Source organism: Emydura macquarii, unplaced genomic scaffold, assembly GCF_026122565.2.
Source record: "Emydura macquarii macquarii isolate MOO-44397 ecotype Brisbane River unplaced genomic scaffold, CSIRO-AGI_Emac_v2 contig_3220, whole genome shotgun sequence".
Taxonomy (NCBI): domain Eukaryota; kingdom Metazoa; phylum Chordata; order Testudines; family Chelidae; genus Emydura; species Emydura macquarii.
The window spans coordinates 1,035,934-1,053,676 of record NW_027133357.1 but is presented as its reverse complement, the minus strand read 5'-3'; the positions used below and the strand labels follow the sequence as shown (position 1 = coordinate 1,053,676).

Below are 17,743 nucleotides of genomic sequence, written 5' to 3'. Positions count from 1 at the left end.
GGAAGCTGGCTCCTGCCCTACTAACTGACTGGAAGACAAGAGACAGGAAACGAGGGAGCTTCACCGTCATGGCTGCCACCCCCACCATCTCCAAGGACCCCGACTCTTCTTCTGCCTAATCAGACCGGGCCAGAGAGGGCGACCCAGATGACACCAGCACCTCTATTGGCTCTGGCTAAATCCTGAACCCTACCTGAGATGTAAGACTTTGCCATCCCCTGCCCCATGTGATCTTCTCCTTCCCCACCATATTTCTTCTCTTTTCTGTCTCTCTCCTTTCGCCTCGGTCTAATAAGAGCCCGGCTCAGCCGGCCAAGACTGTACGTTGTGCAGCACTGCCGTGAGCCTGTGACCCGAAAGAGGCAGCTACGTGCAATGCCCCAAACAGCCTGATGCTGGTACGAGTTGCCAGGTCTCAGAGGGGCTGATCAGACCCTGTGCTGGGCCTGGGTTTTGCCAGCAGCGTAGTTGCAAGCGAGAGTCAAACCCAGAGACAGAAGCTGCATTTTCTCTGCAGGCTGCTCTTTTCTTTCCCCACTTCTGTGCGTTTGGCGTGGTTTGTCTTCTAGACAACAGGATGGGACAGCAACAGCCACACCAATGCCCCTTCTCCAGCCCCGCTCAGCTGCCTTCTTCTCTTTGCCCCAAACGGAGCGTTATTACCAACTTTGATACCAGCTAAGAGACTGGCAAACACGGGGTTTTTTTCCCTTCGGAAGACTCTCTCCAGCTAAAGGGCATGGCGGAGGCTCTTACGGTGAAAGCCTTACTTTACATTTCAAAGGCTTTAACTGTTTCCTCCTCTTTTCTGTGTCTTTGATAAAGGATTATAGGGATTTTTAGTGGTGTCTTTGCCATGGACTTGGCTGAGGTTACCGTGTGCCACCCTGAACCTGGTGTAACACTGTTTAATGTTGGACAGTGACAGAGTCACGCTAACGCCTTTGACTCTTTGGGCCCATTTATTCCATCTCAATGAATACAACCCCGCACCCCCAGCCTATCCCTGGCCCAGCTGCCTGGGCTGGTGAGAACTATCCCTTCCTGGCTCTCTGCTAAACGCTCCTCTCTTTCTTGGCATCAGGCTCCACAGACAGTGAGTAATTCCGTTCCTTCGTTTGCATTGTTACCTGGAAGTTATTTATAGCCACTGATCACAGACCCCCTTCCTGCCCCCAGCCGTCCTTTTTCTGAGCTGTATAAATTTAGCTCCCACACTGTGGCTCATCCTCAGTTCGGGGGAAGGACAGGGCCATCCAGCATCTTATACTGAAGCCCCACCGACCTCCCCAGCCCATGGGGCCCTGTAGCTTGACATTGGGTGATGGGAAACTGGACGCATGTGAAACGAGCCAAGCCCCACGCCCTGCCCTCCCCCCGGCATACGCACACCTTTGTGCCCCTCTACCCGGATGCCCCCTAGTTTATTCATTTAACACTAAGCCCCCGGCAATGGACTCGTAAGAGGCACGGCCAGGAGATCGCCAGCCAGCATGCCACACGGCAAGGCAGCACATGGCATATGCCAGCCAGCGGCATCAGGCATTCGGGGTCATCTCACTGTGCATGGGCGGAGGCTCAAATCAACATTCCTCCTGTAGCTATCAGACGTGGGTGCACTGTTTAACAGAACAGGAGGCACGCAGGCAGCGCTAGCTAGTGGTTGGAGCAGGGGCCCTCCAGCTAAGACACGTGGGAGCTAGTTCCAGGTCTGAGAGGTGAGTGCGGTGTGTTGGTCGGAGCAGGAGACTGCGAGCCGGGACTCTTGGCGTCTTTCCCCAGCTCTGCCACTGGCTTGCTGTGTGAGCGTGCGTGGGTCACGTCACCACTTGGTGCCTCAGTTTCTCCATCTGCGAAAAGGTGTTAGCAACATTCCCAGGGGGAATGTGAGGCTTTGTTAATAAAGTGCTTTGAGAGCCTCAGGTGAAAGGTGTTAGATCTACACTATCGTAGTTGCCCGCCCATCTGGAGCAGCTCTCACCGGAGACTCGGAGAACATGCACGGTGCTGGCCAGGCACCTCTAGGCTGCTCGGAGACAGCCCTCAACCTCCCCTCCTTACAAGAAGCCCATCTCATTAAAGACTCCGCTGTACCTGCACCCCACACAACCCTGCTGCCTTAGAGGGCCCGATCCTGCCTCCAGGAACTGAGGGTGCTCAGCCTCCCTGCAGGATGGGCCTTCGGTGCTGTCGGTTACTGCTGCCTGAAATGCGGAGTCACGATCCAGGGGCTTTGGAGAGTTTTATTTATGTCAGAGAAACGAATTCCCCAAAGAGACTCGGGTGATAAATGGCTGCAGAACAAGGGAATCCAACTAATCCGAAGCACGCGTGTGTGTGAAACATTTACTGTGGAGTTAGAAAGGGGAGGGGATGTTAAATATAGAAGCCTGAAAGGCGAATAAATCTAAGGAGCTGTGAAACCCTCTAGAATTAGCCTGGCTGGGGCTGGGGCTGGGGCGGCTATTAACAAACCATCTGTCTTAGAAATGTGGCTGTTCTTCTCATGGCCAAAAATAACCAGAAGGAGAAATCCAGAAGCCGGTTCGATTTTCCACGCGTGGTGAATTTAATGCTGGCGCAGGGGGCCAGATTGACAACCCCAGGGTTGGCACAGCTGCCTCGCGCACTGCCCCTGATGCCCGTATGTCTCCCCCTGCCCGGATGAGCAGGAGCTGGTCTCCATGCTTCGCTGGGACGGAGGCTAATTAATGTCCAGGGTCATTTTTGTGCTGGGGACCCCGCCCATGAGTCAATGGTCTGAGACCCAGCAAACTCACTTCATACCAGGGCCAACAAACAGCCACTGGACGGTGATGGCTTTCAGTCACTACCGATCTGAGCTGGGTGTAAGCGGAGAATCTCGAGGGGGCAGGCTCTGTTCCCACAACCAAGTGGCTGAGCCCGCCATTCCTGCCCTAGGCCTGTGGTCCCACGAGCTGCCATGTGCCATCCTGTACTGGACACATCCAAGGGCTGTGAGCCAGAGGCAGAGACTCCTCCGCGGGGGGGGGCGTGGGGGGGGGAGAGAGGCCTCAGGCAGGGGGATGGGGGGCTCAGAGGCATCAGCCTGATCCAGGTGAGGTGCCGAGGTGCTAGGCCCCTGACAGGTAGGACAGAGCTAGAGAATGTGGCAGGGAGGCAGTTCCAGGGGCAAGGAGATGCAGAGAAGCTTTGCACAGCAATGACGCCATCCAGAGGGATGCAGAGCAAGCCACTGCTAGGCAAAGGGAGCAGAGCGAGCCCAGGTCCGTGGTGGAGGGGGATGGGAAGGGGCTATCCTTTCCTTAAGACTTCCCCTCCATCTCCTGATCGGAGTAGGCTGCTCCCGGAGAATCCTCGCCAGGCTATATCCTGCGCTTGGCACTTTGGCAACATAGCCAGGGCTGTGCGGACGCCCGTGCAGCGCGGGAACGATTCCTCACAAGCTCTTGCCTCTGAGTCTCGGGGCTCTGATATTTGTCACTGCCCTATGCTCAGGGACAGAGCAGCTGCTCCAAACAAGGCAGCCAATTATGTTCCGCAGCCTTTCAGGAACCTTCTGTCCCCAGGCAGCTGCCCCCAGAAACTGTCAGCACAAAATCACAGCCTGGGAGACAAAAGGGAAAAGCAATCTCCGCTGAGCTGTTGTGTCAGCTGCTCTGGCGTCCGTGCCTCTGAACCTCTCCCGGCACCTGGAGCATGTTCACGAAGTTAGCTGGGCATCAAAGCCCTCCTGGAGATGCAGGCAGAGCTCATGATTCAGCCTGTACAGGGCACATCCATCGCCTTGTCTGCACCCCTCTTCTCTGTTCCCTTTGTTTAGCAAAGTCTGGATGGAAACAGGGTCTGCATGTCCTAGCAGCTCATCCGCTCTCGCAGCAGGAGAACTGGTGTCATTCATGGAGCCTTCCCCACAGGAGGGGCTGGCTCAGGGAGCGCTGGCCCCGCACACTGTGCAGAGCAGGAGAGCTGAGAGAATCCATCCTTCTGGGATGTCAGATGTCGCCTGAAACATATGAGCATTTCTGCAGCTGCCATGGGATAGCTCGGCCCTGCTGCATGTGCCCATGTCCTGGGGTGAAACGTGGCAGCCCTGCCACATGAGGAGTCGACCACATGGGGAACTGGCAGCATTCTCACACTCTACTCTTTGGAGATTGACATGGGGTTTTCTGGACCAGAGTCCTGACAATTTAACCAGTTAGAGTGGAACCACCATTTCGGATTGAGCCCAAGGTGAATTTGAAACCACCTTGTTCAGATTCGGGGGGGTGGGGGGAGGGGAGCCTTGAAACCACCATGTTCAAATTCTACTTTTGGAGACCTTGAAACTGCCATGTTCCAATTCCACTTGAGGGGGAGACACCTTGAAACCACCATGTTCAAATACCACTGGAGGGGACAATCTTGCAAATGCCATGTCTAAATTCTGTTTGGTTGGAGACTTTGAAACTGACGTATTCAGATTTTTCTCAGGGAGACCTTGAAATGTCCATGTTCAGCTTCCACTCCTTAAAACCATCATATTCAGATTCCACTCAGGGAGCCCGTGAAACTGCCGTGTTCAGATTCCACCCCGGAGAGCCTGAAACCACCCCAATCTGATTAAGGGTCTGAGATAATCTCAAACCTGCCATGCAGGGGGAACGGCAAACCTGCTGCTTTCAGGTTCTGCCTGATTTTTAAGAACTGTGGTCAAAGCCGCTGACGTCCAGCTACCCAAAGAGACAGAAAAGAAACCATTCATTCACCGACCTCATCACACAACTCACATCAGAGTCCCCCCCCCCCCCCTCCTCCGACCCTGCATCCAGGAGCAGCAGGCTTGGCACTTACGCCTCCCTCAGGAAGCTTGCCAGGGTCTTGGCAGCAGGGACAGGACTGACCCTGGGGAGATAACGAGAGCCACAACTGCCCCCGCGCTGCTGGCCTAGTCCTGCTCCCCTGGGGAGCAGCTGGAGCTTAGCCATTGACTTTGGTGGGAGCAGGATGAGGCCCTGAGTGTATCCATCCTCCACACACAGCCTGAGATCTGCTCGGCAGGGCCCTGCCCATCGGGGGCTGGGGGACAAGTCTGGCAGGAAGGAGAGAGGGATGCTGGGGTGAGGGAAGCTGCCTTGTCGGCTTGTGCTAGACAGGGCCTAGCAGGATTGGAAGCAGGGACTTGGGGCATCGGACAATTCCTGGCTTCCTGTGTGACTCTGACCATGTCTCTGAGCCTCAGTTTCCCCATCTGTAGCCCTGGCGTTGACGGTTCTTTCACCCATGTTTGTGAGCTGATGGGGGCCTCAGCAATAGACCGGCAGGAGCCTGGCCCTTCTCCAAAAGAGCTGCAAGCCCCGTCTCTTCTGGCCTTCCCAATGGATTAAATCCTGCTTTCCTGGCTGGCTGGAAATGCCGCAGGAAGCAGGGTATTGGATCTGTCTCAGCAAGATCTTAGGCGACTCAAATGAAGCTTTGGGAAATGTCCAGATGGGCTCCAAATAAATGTGTATAATAATCACTGCCAATAATAGTATGTTCTGCATCACACACCCACACGCACAGACACACACACACACACACACACACAGGTGTTCTCGCTCGCTCGTTCTCTCACACATGCAATAAGCAGAATTTGGCATTCAGTCCGTCAATTAGGGAAGCAAAGTCTCCACCTGCCAGAGGGAATTCTCAGCTGACATGCTGATCTAATGCAAGCTCCTGCTAGCTGGAGTGAAACTAACCCTCCAGGAATCCCGAAAGGTTGCAGGTAGCCTTAAAATAAGAGAAAAAAATTCCTCCAACCCTCCCCCACCTCCCATAACTCCAGCCCGGCACCGGCTGAGTGTGATAAATGATGCTACCTGCCATGCATTCCCCTCTCTGCCTCACCCAGCTCCCTAGAATTGTTCTTATTAGCATTTTGACAATCCTCTGGGTTTGATTCTGGGTCCTTCGGTGGGGGCTGGGACCAGTGGGGATGCTGAGCCATCCACGGCATTTCAAAATGGCCATCGGATTGGTACAAATGGGACACAATCCTCTCCTGCGAAAATACAGCCCCCCCTAGCCCTCAAATGGCAGTAGCAGCGCTAGAGAGCCCAGGTGTAAACGGGGGTAGCCCCACTGCAGTCAATGACTGATCATTAGGCTGATTCCACCTGCCTCTGGTATTTACCACATCCCAGCCATTACAGTCTCTGGGCATGTCACAATCTTCACCCCATTTATCGCTGCACCCCCTGTGCAACTGGGCCGCGTTGTTATTCCCATTGTACCCCTGGAGAGTCTCAGCAGGGACAGACTAAGGGTACATCTACATGGGGGCTGAGCTGTGTGATTCCCAGCTGGTGTAGACGTACCCACGCCAGCTGTGCTCAAGCTAGCGCCTAAAAATAGCCATGTGCCTGCAGCAGGACAGGCTAGCTGCTGGGAGTTTCATCCGGGCTGACCCGAGCCATGCCGATATTTTACGGGCCAGGCTGAGCGGGTTATATGGAGATGAACCCAACATGACTTGCCTAAGGTCTCACACAAGTCCAGGGCTGAGCAGGGAATAGAAGCGAGATCTCCCAACTCCTAGCCTAGGGCCCTGACCATTGGACAAACCTTCCCTGCACATGGGGGACCCTGAGAGTGCAACACACTCCTAGGCTTGGTAGGTCTGGCCTGGGGAGGATCAGTAGCTACGGAGGGACATTCTGCAGCAGGCTAACGGCCAGTGCAAGATGCGCCCACCACACACCGCGAGCAGCAAGTGGCGGATGCCAGGCTTCGTGGGCCTCATACATGTGACTGACATCCAGGGCTCTCCCTCCTACACCATGATGGACAGGTTGGCACAGCTGGGAAAACTAGTGCCCGCCCCCCCCCCCATTTCAAAGCAAACCACATGTGCTTCCTGCCACGCTGGCCAGTGATCGCTCTGGCGCAGGTGAGCCAGCCCTTGATCTACGTGGGATCGACAGCAGTGCTACCAGCTCCACAGAGGCCATTTCATCCTGGCCCAGCATCAGAAGTTTGCCTGCTCCACAGATGCTGTGTAAGGACTGGAAAGTCCCTTGGAAGAATAACTCTGCATGCCTGATTTGGTGTAGTAACACTTAAGGGTGATCCGCAGCAAGGGAGATGGGCATTTCTCACCACAGATAAAGACGTTTTCCTGCTTGTTTTTTACATTAGAAATTCAGGTCTCATCTGCCCTACCCAGCTTTTCCTGGAGCTCTCTCTGGCTGGCTGGCAGGTTTGTGACTTTGCAGGTACAACTGAAGTGAAACCTCAGCCACTGAGGGGAGAAGGGCCGTTTGGTAAGACTGTTCAAAGCACTTTCGGGGGGTTAATGGGTATTTAACTGAAATGTCTGAGAAACACTCAGTGATCTTTGTTAATGTCTTGACACCTCCACTCCTTCAATTTCCGGGTTCCAATCCACATCTCTGGGTCCTCCAAGGAGACCTCCAACAAAAGCAGGAAAAGCCAAACTTGACATTCCCGAGATTTCAAAGGGAAAAAAAACGCAAATCCCTCAAATGAACCCCCCCTTCCAGGTCTCCTTTTTCCATCAGAAAGGATCAGTAAACAACACATGTCAATTTCTTTTCCCGTGCAGGTCAGCTTTAAATACCTGAGTCCTTTTCAGCGTCCGAAGATGCCCAGAAATCCCAGCTGAGGTTGCCATGGTGACCCTTGGGGAATTGCATTAGACCCAAAGAGACGCTTTTCAACGGATCGCTGGCACTTGCACCATCGCAATCCCTAGTCCTTAATGTATTCACGCTCACATCACTCCTGCATGGGGCTGCTCCCACCAGTGTGCAGCTGGGAGCTGAGGCACAGCCAGGCTAAGTGACTTGCCCACAGTCACCCAGGGAGTTTGAGCAATAAAACCCAGGTCTCACTAACCCCTGGGTCATCCTGCCTTCCTATAGTCCCTGCTAACTGACTAATTCCCACGGTTCCTTGGTGGGCCCTGGGGGGCACTGGACCAAGGAGGGACAGTGGGGTTCTGGCCACTGGAAGTGTGAGGGGAAGGCAACAGCCAGTGAAACGAAGGGGCAGGTGGGCAAGCAGCTGAGCCAGGAGCCAGTCTGCTCGCACCCAGGAGCCCCTGTCTGGGAGGAAGGCAGTGGAGTTGCTCAGGATTTACACCAGGGTAACTGGGGACACAGGCCAGCCTTCAGTCACTTGTGGCTATTTGCACCCACAGCCTCACTCCAGCAGGGCTAGCGAAGCCTCATCTGCTCACCGAAGGCCGAGCACAGGAGAAAAACACCCACTGGCTCCGGATTTATCATCTCAGCACCGCAGTGATCAGGAGGCCGGGGGGGGGAACCCCCATGGGAGAGTCAACAGGAGACTGTGGCACGATCCCGTCTCCAGCAGCCACACTGGCTGTGAATCTCTTGGCTGGCTCTACACTGTACGGACACAAACAGCTCGGGGCCTGGTCCCTCCTTCAGCCACCGGTGTAAGCCAGGAATAACCCCACTGGGCCCGATTCTCCTCATCTCATCCTGGTGTAAACCAGGAGTAACTCCACTGAGCTCGATTCTCCTCGTCTCATCCTGGTGTAAACCAGGAGCAACTCCACTGGGCCTGATTCTCCTCGTCTCATCCTGGTGTAAACCAGGAGTGACCCCACTGGGCCCAATTCCCCTTGCACTCACCCTGGTATAAATCCGGAGCATCCTCATTGGGTCCAATTCCCCAAGCACTCATTCCGGTGTAAACCAGGAGTAACCTCATTGCACCTGATTTTCCTCACACTCCCCTGGTGTAAATCAGGAGTAACTCCAATGGGCCTGGCCCCCACAATGCTCACCACCATATAAATCAGGAGTGACTCCTCTGAGCCCCCTTCCTTGTTAACCCCTGTAGTGCAAACCCTTCACCGAGCAGAACCAGGCATCGTGAGGCCCAGAGCTGCCCGCTGCTGCCCTGATGTCCCAACACGCATGCACCCTTTGCCCTGCGCGGACCCAGCACTCACGTCAGCGACTTCTCCAGGCGGCTTCCTGACGAGCCGACGATCTCCCCCAGCGTGCAGAACGTCTGGCCCAGGAAATCCTGGCAGAGCAAAGGACCAGGATGAGCATCCAAAACCCTGATCGTTCCTGGGATGGGATTCTCCACCCAGACTCCTCAGCATGTCAGCCTTGCTGAGTGGCCTTAGCTTTCGGTTTCCAGGAGAATGTGTCCTGTGTGGAGCAATGTTTGCCCCATGGGATGGGGGGGTTTTCTGGGTAGAATTCCAGCATGGGCCAGATCACGAAATGTTTGTGCATTCAATGCCAGGGGAAATTGGCTCTTTGCATGGAGAAATTTTGCAGTGAAAATCAAGATTTATCTGCGGGAGGAGAGGGAATCACCTTGGGTTTTTTATGGGAGACAGTAGGAAGTGCGAGGAAGGAACACAGGAAGTCCCACCCCCAGGATGTTCACGGCACCTCCTGCCCTACCACTAAGGAGACTGTGTCACAAAGCTCTGAGGCTGGGATTTTCCATTACTGTAGCTAGCAATTGGCCATCTGAATCCCAGTGGCAGCCTTGGAAAGCTCAGTGTAAATGTACAGATGAGATGGGCCCGAATCAAATCCAGATCTAAGGTCACCTGGCCCGGGTCTGAGCTCCCCCGCTGGCCCCTACAAGCATGACAGGCTGCAGCCAAACCCTGACTCTAGGCCTCCCAACTGTCAGCATGTGGGGATATGCTGAGGGCCCCGTACCCAGGCAACGACACGGGCTCATGGATCAACCCCTGTTCCTGGTGGGCAGTGCCTTGGGCAGCCGATGCAGCCTGGCATGGCCTGGCTATTTACACAGGTCACCTCAGCTCCCTGCCTATGGAGACCCAGCTCCGCCCTCACTATCTAGGTACCTGCTCAGCCAAGGCACCTGCTTCCCCTCTCCCCGGGAACTCCCTTATGGAGTGACAGGTGGGTTCTGTCTCCATGGCCCAGTCAACCCTCAGTCCTTCTATTGAGGCTGCCAGGCTGCATGGCGAGGCCACCTGCCCGGCCCCTGGTCAGAGACCCAGCAAAGTCGCCCACGCAGGGGCCATGAGGCAGCCGCCAGCTGTCAGGGCTGGCATTGCCACCACACTGGATGTCCTGGTGCAAGGCACTTGGCACCAGATCCCACTGGCAAACCCTAGTGCCCACAGCCCCAATGAGCCTGGGCTGGGGCGCCAGTGTCTGTCCATCCGGCCAAGTTGTGCACCCTGAGCAGCCCCGGGGCTCGCTGGGGCACTGGGCTGGCCGGGTGCAGGGGCACAAGCAGCTCCCGTGGGGGGAGCAAGGAACATGCTCTTACTCACATGCTTTGAGAGGTCAGGGCTTTTGGAATCCACATCGTACCTGCAGGGGGAGAAGAGAAACCACATGACATGTGGCACATGACATTTGGAGCAGGTCTCCCACGACCCGTGGGAGCGCCCTGGCCATGGAGCTGTGGGCTAGTCTGGGGTGTTGCTTTCACTCCCTCTCCTCTTGGCAAAACTGAATTCTTGTTTTCCAGCCAGGTCTCGGAGAAACCTGTGTCAGTGCCCGGAGACAGACGATCTGACTGTGATACACACGGGGAACCTTCCGCCACCCCATGCACCAGGCCAGCGCACCACTGAGCTGTCATACAGACCGCCAATACAGGCTCTCAGTTGAGGGGCACCGGTGCCCCCAGGTGCTGGCCCCTCAGCCCTGAGGCACCCATCCTAGGGGCGCGGATCTGCTGACTCCGGAAAGGCTGTTTCTGCACAGCCGCTCCCAGGGCAGGATCGCACTTTGCTCCCACCCAGAGCTGAGCGCTGGGGAGAGATTAGCAGGAGTCAGTGCTGTCACCCGAGGTTAGGCGGGAGCCCTGGACAGAGGGGCTGGAGGTCAGATGGGGCTGGAGCGGCACAGGCAGCCCTGGGAAGGTCCTGGAGCTGCGGTGCTGAAGGGGATGGGACCTTCTCATGGGTGTCATAGGGGGTTACTAGACAATGCCAAGGGATGGCCGATGGGTCGGATTCCGCCTTGACTCCTACACACATCCTGCCCTCCTGTGGAGCCCACATTGCTCCTAGATGAGCGGGACTGAATCCATCCCCTTCCTGGATCCCTTTTCCCTCAGGCTTGGTACACACCGCTTGTCATTGTAGGGTCTCATGAGCATAGGGCTGTGTTTGTTATTATTGTAGGGTCACTCACAAGCAAAGGGCTGTGCACGAAATGGCTTGTTATTGTAGGGTCTCTCACGAGCACAGGGCTTTAACCACACTGGTTTGTTATCGTAGGGTCTCCCACTAGCACTGAGTTGTACTCACACTGGTTTATAGGGTCCCTCAGAAGTGCAGGGTCACATTCTAACTGGTTAATTATAGGACCGATGGGAGCTGGCGCCCAGCCCCACTGAATGTTGATGGGAGTTGAGCACCTGAAGCCGATTGGCAAAGCCCCAGCCAGAATCTTTAATGCTGATATGTTATTGGAGGGCCTCTCTCTGTGCCCATGTTGGTTTGTTATTGTAGGGTCTTCCCTGATCTGCAGCGTTTGCCATTTCCCCCATAGAGTCTCGCACCCCTGCCCCACACACTGCGGGGCTCAGCCCAAGCCGAGGTCACTCACAGGTCGAAGCGCAGGTTCTGTTTCTCTTCAAAGAAGTAATCGAGGATGAACTTGCGCACAAAGTCGGGGTTCAAGGTGTTGTCGATGACCTCGGTCCTGCCAAACTGCAGGGAGAGGGACGCCAGTTAGCCAGGGGTGGAGTCCTCCGGCGGCTACAGGACAGAGCACTGGGGGAGCAGAGTCTGGAACCCCCCCCAGTTCTGGGCTTTCCCAGGCGCTGTGCTTTAATGTGCACAGTTAGACTAGACAGCTCCCCTCCCCCAACCTTTCCAGGGAGAGGAGAGGAATGAAGCCCAGCAGGACAGGAGACGGGCCGGGTGGAGGGGAGGACCAGAGAGAAGGGGGAAGAGAGACTCAGCGAGAGGGCAGACGCCTCTTTGTGTCTCGGGCCATTAATTTCTTTGCTCATGCCACAGTGGCGCTGGCGCAGGCAGCTGCCCTGGCACAAAGCCCACGTGGGGAGCGTTCAGGGGGCCCTTTGATTAAGTCCCAAGGCACCTCAATTAAGCAGCTGTTAATTGGACGTCATGAGTCCCCCTGAGGACGGAATAGCTGGGTGGATTCACGCACCCCTCCCGCCAGCCACCAATTAATGTCTTCTCGGTGTGAAATGACGCCCGGGCCAGAGGCGCAGGGGCCGTGCGTGCGTGAATCTAGTAGCGATGGGGTTCCTGGTTGCTGGATGGGGGGCTGCGCCGGGAGCCATTCCAGAGAGAATCCAGAACCAGAGCCAGCAGGGGAGGCAACGAAAGGGGGAAATGACACTGAGGACATGATCCTGGAACTGGCTGATGCCTCTCAATCCCAACCCGCAGCCGCCAGCGATCCCAGCCCTGGGCTCCCCACCCACATAGCCCTGCCGGTGCCCCTCAGTGCTGAGCGGCAGGATCCACTGTTACCGTTCTCCCCAGCAGTGCAGCACAGTGTGTTATCTGTGATGTGGGCAGCTGCCCGGCAGGCGTTACGAGTCAAGACCTTCTAATTCATGTCACTTGTGATCTAACCTGGAGTTCAGCTCCCTTCTCCACTGGCGGGATGCCAGCAGCTCATTGATCCTACTCGGAAAAGGGGGGGGAGGGGCATCTCAGAGGTGTTCTCAGGCATCCTACCCATTTGGGTGCATGCTGGGGACACAGTGCATATGTGTTACGGGAGGGTTTGGGGGCCATACTGAGAGTCCTGGACCTGGGCCCTGCTGCGGGACAAGATGTCAGGGATGCCAGCTCCCTGCCCTTAGCAGCAGCAGCAGCAGCAGCATTACTGTTACGCCTAGCGACCTCTGCTGAAATCAGGGTCCCGTTGTGCTTGGTGCTCTATGTACCCAGACTAGAGACCGTCCCTGCCCTGAAAAGCCTCCAGCACAAATAGACAAGGCAGCTAGAGGATGGGAAGGAAAGTAGAAGCTCCGAGAGGGGAAATGACTTGACCAAGGTCCCACAGCAGGTCAGTGGCAGAGCCAAGAATGGGCCCAGGGTGAATTTCCGGCCCCGATGAAGTCCATGGCAAACTCCCATTGATCCAGCAGAGCCAGGATTTCACCCCGGGTCTCTGGGTGCCTAATCCAGTGCCCTGTCACCTAGAAGAGTGGTTCTCAACCTGCGGCCCGTGGGAGGCTTGCGGCCCAGTCAGCACACCGCTGCAGCCCATGTGACATCCTCAGGGCCATACAGGCAATATATATAGTGTGTGGCTGCAGTCCACATAACACAGAGAGCTGCGTGTGCAGCCCACAATGGTAAATAGGCTGAGAACCACTAGCCTAGATCATGCTGTCTCCTGCTTGGTTCAGTGGGGCTTTCCCTCTGAACCGCCCTAGCACAGCAGCCAGGAGGCGGTGAGTGGTCAGAGCTCACCCCTGGGCTTTCCTGTTTCATTCTGCCCATGCCAGGCACATTCAGCCCTGCTCCGAGTGTTTCCTGGCACCCCAGGGGCTGCAACAGGCACCTGCAAAGGTTAATGGGATTCCCTGCCTGCCCGGTGCTGACACAGAGGCTGTTTGCTGAGCCCACTCTTTAATATCCTGAAAGCTCTTGGCTAACAATCCATGGCTCACGTGTTCTGGGTAACCCCTCCCTGCTCCTCTCCCGTCACCGGTCAGAGCTGGTACATAGGTCCCCAGCTGCAGTCAGGGGGCGCTGGGACCTCTGAGGCATTTGAACCTGGCGAAGGCTGCTCCAGCAAATTACTGATGTGCAAACAATCCGATTCCATCGGCAAATCCTTAGCGGGCGGATGGTCAAGACAACAGTGCATCTTCTCCCTCCTCCCCCCCGATTCCTGAGCAGCGGCTCACAGAGCTACACACATGCTGGGCTGGTTCCTCTGCTAGGGTAAACTGGCGTAGCTCCATCACCTTCCATAGAGCTACTCCCATTTACACCCGCTAGGGACCTGGGCTACTGATCAGAACCCTCACAGCCCCCTCTCCCTTGAGGGCGTAGGCAGGAGCAGGAAGTATCCCTAACCTAGCCTTGATGATGGGGAAACTGAGCACCAAAAGGGAAAGTGATTTGTTCAGGGTAACACGGGGAGTCAGTGGCTGAGTCGGGAAAGGAGCTGGGGGTGCCGAGATCGGACAGTGGTGGATTGAATAGAAATGCCACAGGATGGATGAATGGACGGATGGATAGATATTGAAAACACCTGTGATTGTAGGACTGAATTGTGTAAATCTAGCTCCCGGTGTTCAGGGTTTCCTTGCTTTCTGCGTTTCTCCCCATGGAACTGATCAGTTTCAGGCTTTTTCTCTAGTCATTTTCACTTCTGGGTTCTGCTCCCCTGGTGCAGGAACACTGGGCCAGACCCTCCGTGGGTGCAAATCCCCCTGCCTCCATTCCAGAAAACGCAGCAATATCGGTTTACCCCAGCTTAGGAAGTGGCCAGGCTCACTGGCAGGAAGCCCGCCAGCTGCCTGCCCTCTTCCCGGGTGAATTCCACCCCGGCATAGCAGCTCCTGGGGGCTTTCCCGCTTCCTCCAGGTAGGTGTGAATCAGAGCTAGTGTCACCCTGGGCCGCATTTAGACCTCCCCTCTACTCCGGAACAGCCCCGATTCAGCCGCTGCACTGTCATAGGACAAGGGTGAGCTGGGGTTTGCACCGATTGAGGGTCAGACCCAATTAGCTCAAGTCCCTGAGTCCTTGCCGACACCTGGAACCAGCACAGCTTCATGGCTGAAGAGGGACAAATGAGGCCTGAGTTAGGAAGTAGCTGGTATCACAGGCAGCATGGGGGATATCCGATGGGGATCCCTGAAAATTATCCTCCCAACGGGCCCGTTAGGCTGGGAAATGAGGCAGAGATGTGAAGTGACCCACTCAAGAGTCATGTATGTTCAGGCAAGAAGGGACCTAATGTCCACCTAGTCTGACCTCCTGCATAACACAGGCCAGAGGCTCTCACCCCAGGATTCCTCCATCCAGCCCATAGCTGAGTTGAGCTAGAGTGTATTCAGTCAGTGCTGGGGGGACCAGGATTAGATTTCAGGAGCTCAGACCTATGGCCTTGGCCTGTGTACCTGCCACGGCTCTCTCTGGCTGGCTACGGGTCTGGTCCAAAGCCCAGGGAAGTCAATGGAAAGTCTCCCCAGCCCAGATCCTCCAAGGTATTTAGGCTCCTAACTTCCACTGAAATCACTGGAAGTGAGGTGCCCCAGTGCCTTTGAGGAGCTAGGCCCTGTTGACTCCAACAGACACTAGATCAGGCCCCAAACCTGCCCAGCGGGAGCGGGATTAGATGAATGGCTGTTAAAAGAATAACATGCAGATGAGAGTATAAATTCCCCATTGACATGGCCCAGCACCTCATTCACAGGAATGGCATCATCTGTAGCTGATTGGCCAGCTCGTTAAGGCTCCATTGTCTAGCAGAGAAGGCGGCAGAAATTACCTTCCTCCCATCAAACTGTGTCACCTGAACGCAGCTGGCACTTTGATCAGCTGTTACGGTCACATCTGCAGGGTTTAAATGACCTGTGTCTCAGAGCAGCCGTGGAGCTGAATCTGGGCTCTGGATGTACTGCAGAAAGGGAGAGGTGGGGACCAGATGCCACAAGTGTGGCAGTCCTTGTCGTCATCCCTCCTCCTGTGAAGTCTGCTTTCTCTTACATACACTAAGGAGGGAGGGAGCTGGCTTGAATGTGGATGGGAGACTTCCAAGGCTTACTTACACCTGAGAGGGTCTCACATCAGTGTAGGTAATCCAGCTCCCACTGGGGCACAGCTTGGTTGATGGAAGAATTCTTGTGTGGACCTGGGGTTAGGCCAGTTTAACCAGGCTGCTCGGTGGGGTTGAGCAATGTAATGAAGCTGATTGAGTTTTCTAGAGTAGACCAGGCTTTAGTGGTTGATTCTCTGCTGGCCCTTTGCAAGCTGCTGCTCAGGGCTTCATGCCCTTGGGGTGCTCTGTGGGCTGATGTGGCCCCTGATCTAACTTCAAACCGCCCCACAATCCCCACAGCAGCAAGCACGAGGGCATCTCCATGGCATCGCACCCTGGGCAGGGCCACCTATGTACGGTAAAGGGAAGCGTAAGCCCCTAGATGTGGGGTAGTGTGAGATTAGTCTCTGCCCAGAAGCCCCTTGCTGCACTACTCTGGTTGTTTAGGGGGTGAAGAGGCTCGGGAAGGGGGCAGCGTTGTGGGCGAGGTGAGCATAACCCAGCTGGGATTAGTGCCAGTTTTCCCCGTATGCCCATCAGTGCCCCTGGCTGGAAACCGGGGGAGCATTTTCTGTGCAAAGTTCTTGACCAAAATCAGGAAATTCTCATTAAAAAAAACCCCACACGCTGTCACACTCACGCACGCCCGCTTACATGCACAAGCACTCCTCGGTCATACACGTGTGCACGCTCGTGGCCACTTGGAAAACCTCTCACAGGAAAACAACGTGTCTGATCTTAAAAGCCCAGTATCCACGTTGCCCATCTTCCCAGCCGCCCCTGGCTGGGAGCCAGGCTTATATTGCACTCCCGCCCTACCCACTCCTTGCTAATGCTCTCTCCCATTCCCAGCGAAAGTGCCTTTTAAGGCCTGATGTTGATTCTGTGGGGCTTTGCCGGGCATCCCTCCCGTTATCGCTCAGTCTTTGGGAACCTGCCCGCCCCACCCTGGCGAGCCGAGTGGGGAGCGGGACGAGCACAGACCCTTTCCAGCTAAAGGCGAAGGAAGGTGGTACCAAGGGCCGAATCCTCCCCTGGACATACAGCTGCAGGGTCCAGGCTTCCCCGTGTGCTAATGTCTCTGAGGGGATCGTGCCTGTGCTGTGTGGGGCTGCACTGCAAGGTACGCACCCCCTTCCTTTAGCCCCACGGAGGCAGCATTGTCTAGTGGCTAGAGGATTGCATGGCAAGAGACTTGGTTCTATTCCCAGCTTCCTCACTCACTTGCTGTGTGACCTTGAGTGAATCCCTGCCCCTCCCTGCCTCAGTTTCCCCATCTGCACTAGCCCGTCTTTGAATTCAGCCCTCCCCCCCCCACTCCGCCAGGAAAAAGCGCTGTGAACAGGCAAAGCCCTGCATAACTGCAATGAAAATACTAACGGCTCTTGCTAAAGAGCGTGTTCCAGCAACAGTAATCCAGGAGCACGGGGGCGCCGGGGCGTGAGGAAAGTACCCTGGCCTCATTCCCAATGGGCACATGTACCCGGGCCAGCACTGCCAGAGACAGATGGAGCCGCCCCAGTGTTGGCCTGGCAGGGATTGACCTGGGGCCATGGAAGGTGCCAGAACCCCTTCCTGTGAGCTTAGCCATGTTATCTCTGCAACGTGCCTCCCTGCGGCTAATCACAGCAGCAGCCTTTGCATCGCATTCCACGCCTCGGCCCCGTGCAGCTTCCTCTGCCAGGCCACCACACAGGGCCACAGCTCCACTGAGGCCCCGGGGCCGGGCCAAGCAAGCATCCCTCTTGCAGGTGAGTGCACATTTCAGGTGGAAGGGCCACGGCAGCCGTGGGGAGGGGACGTGGCTGTCCCCACTGCGCCGAGCATGTGTAGCTGCCACCCGCTGGCCGGCCTGTGACGTGTCTGCACTTGCCCCGCTGCCATTGGTGCAGTTGGACTCAGGGCAGAGACAGGCTCAGGAAAGCAAAGCCCACAATAGACACCCAAAAAAGTCCTGTACCATGGTCAGAAAAGATCGCTGTGATCATCCAGTCTGAGTTCCTGCATAGCCCAGGCCAGA

General features: G+C 55.9%; 1 protein-coding gene across 1 annotated transcript in view; it reads right to left on the bottom strand.

Annotated features, from left to right (window-relative positions):
• CPNE5 (copine 5) overlaps positions 1-17,743 on the bottom strand; it is a 149,492-nt gene that overhangs the window by 87,080 nt on the left and 44,669 nt on the right. Inside the window, exons 4-6 of the mRNA XM_067531656.1 lie at positions 11,568-11,671; positions 10,280-10,319; positions 8,954-9,030 (exon numbers count right to left, since the gene is read on the bottom strand). Of these exons, the coding sequence (XP_067387757.1) occupies positions 8,954-9,030; positions 10,280-10,319; positions 11,568-11,671 (221 nt within the window). The remainder of the gene's footprint in view (positions 1-8,953; positions 9,031-10,279; positions 10,320-11,567; positions 11,672-17,743) is intronic.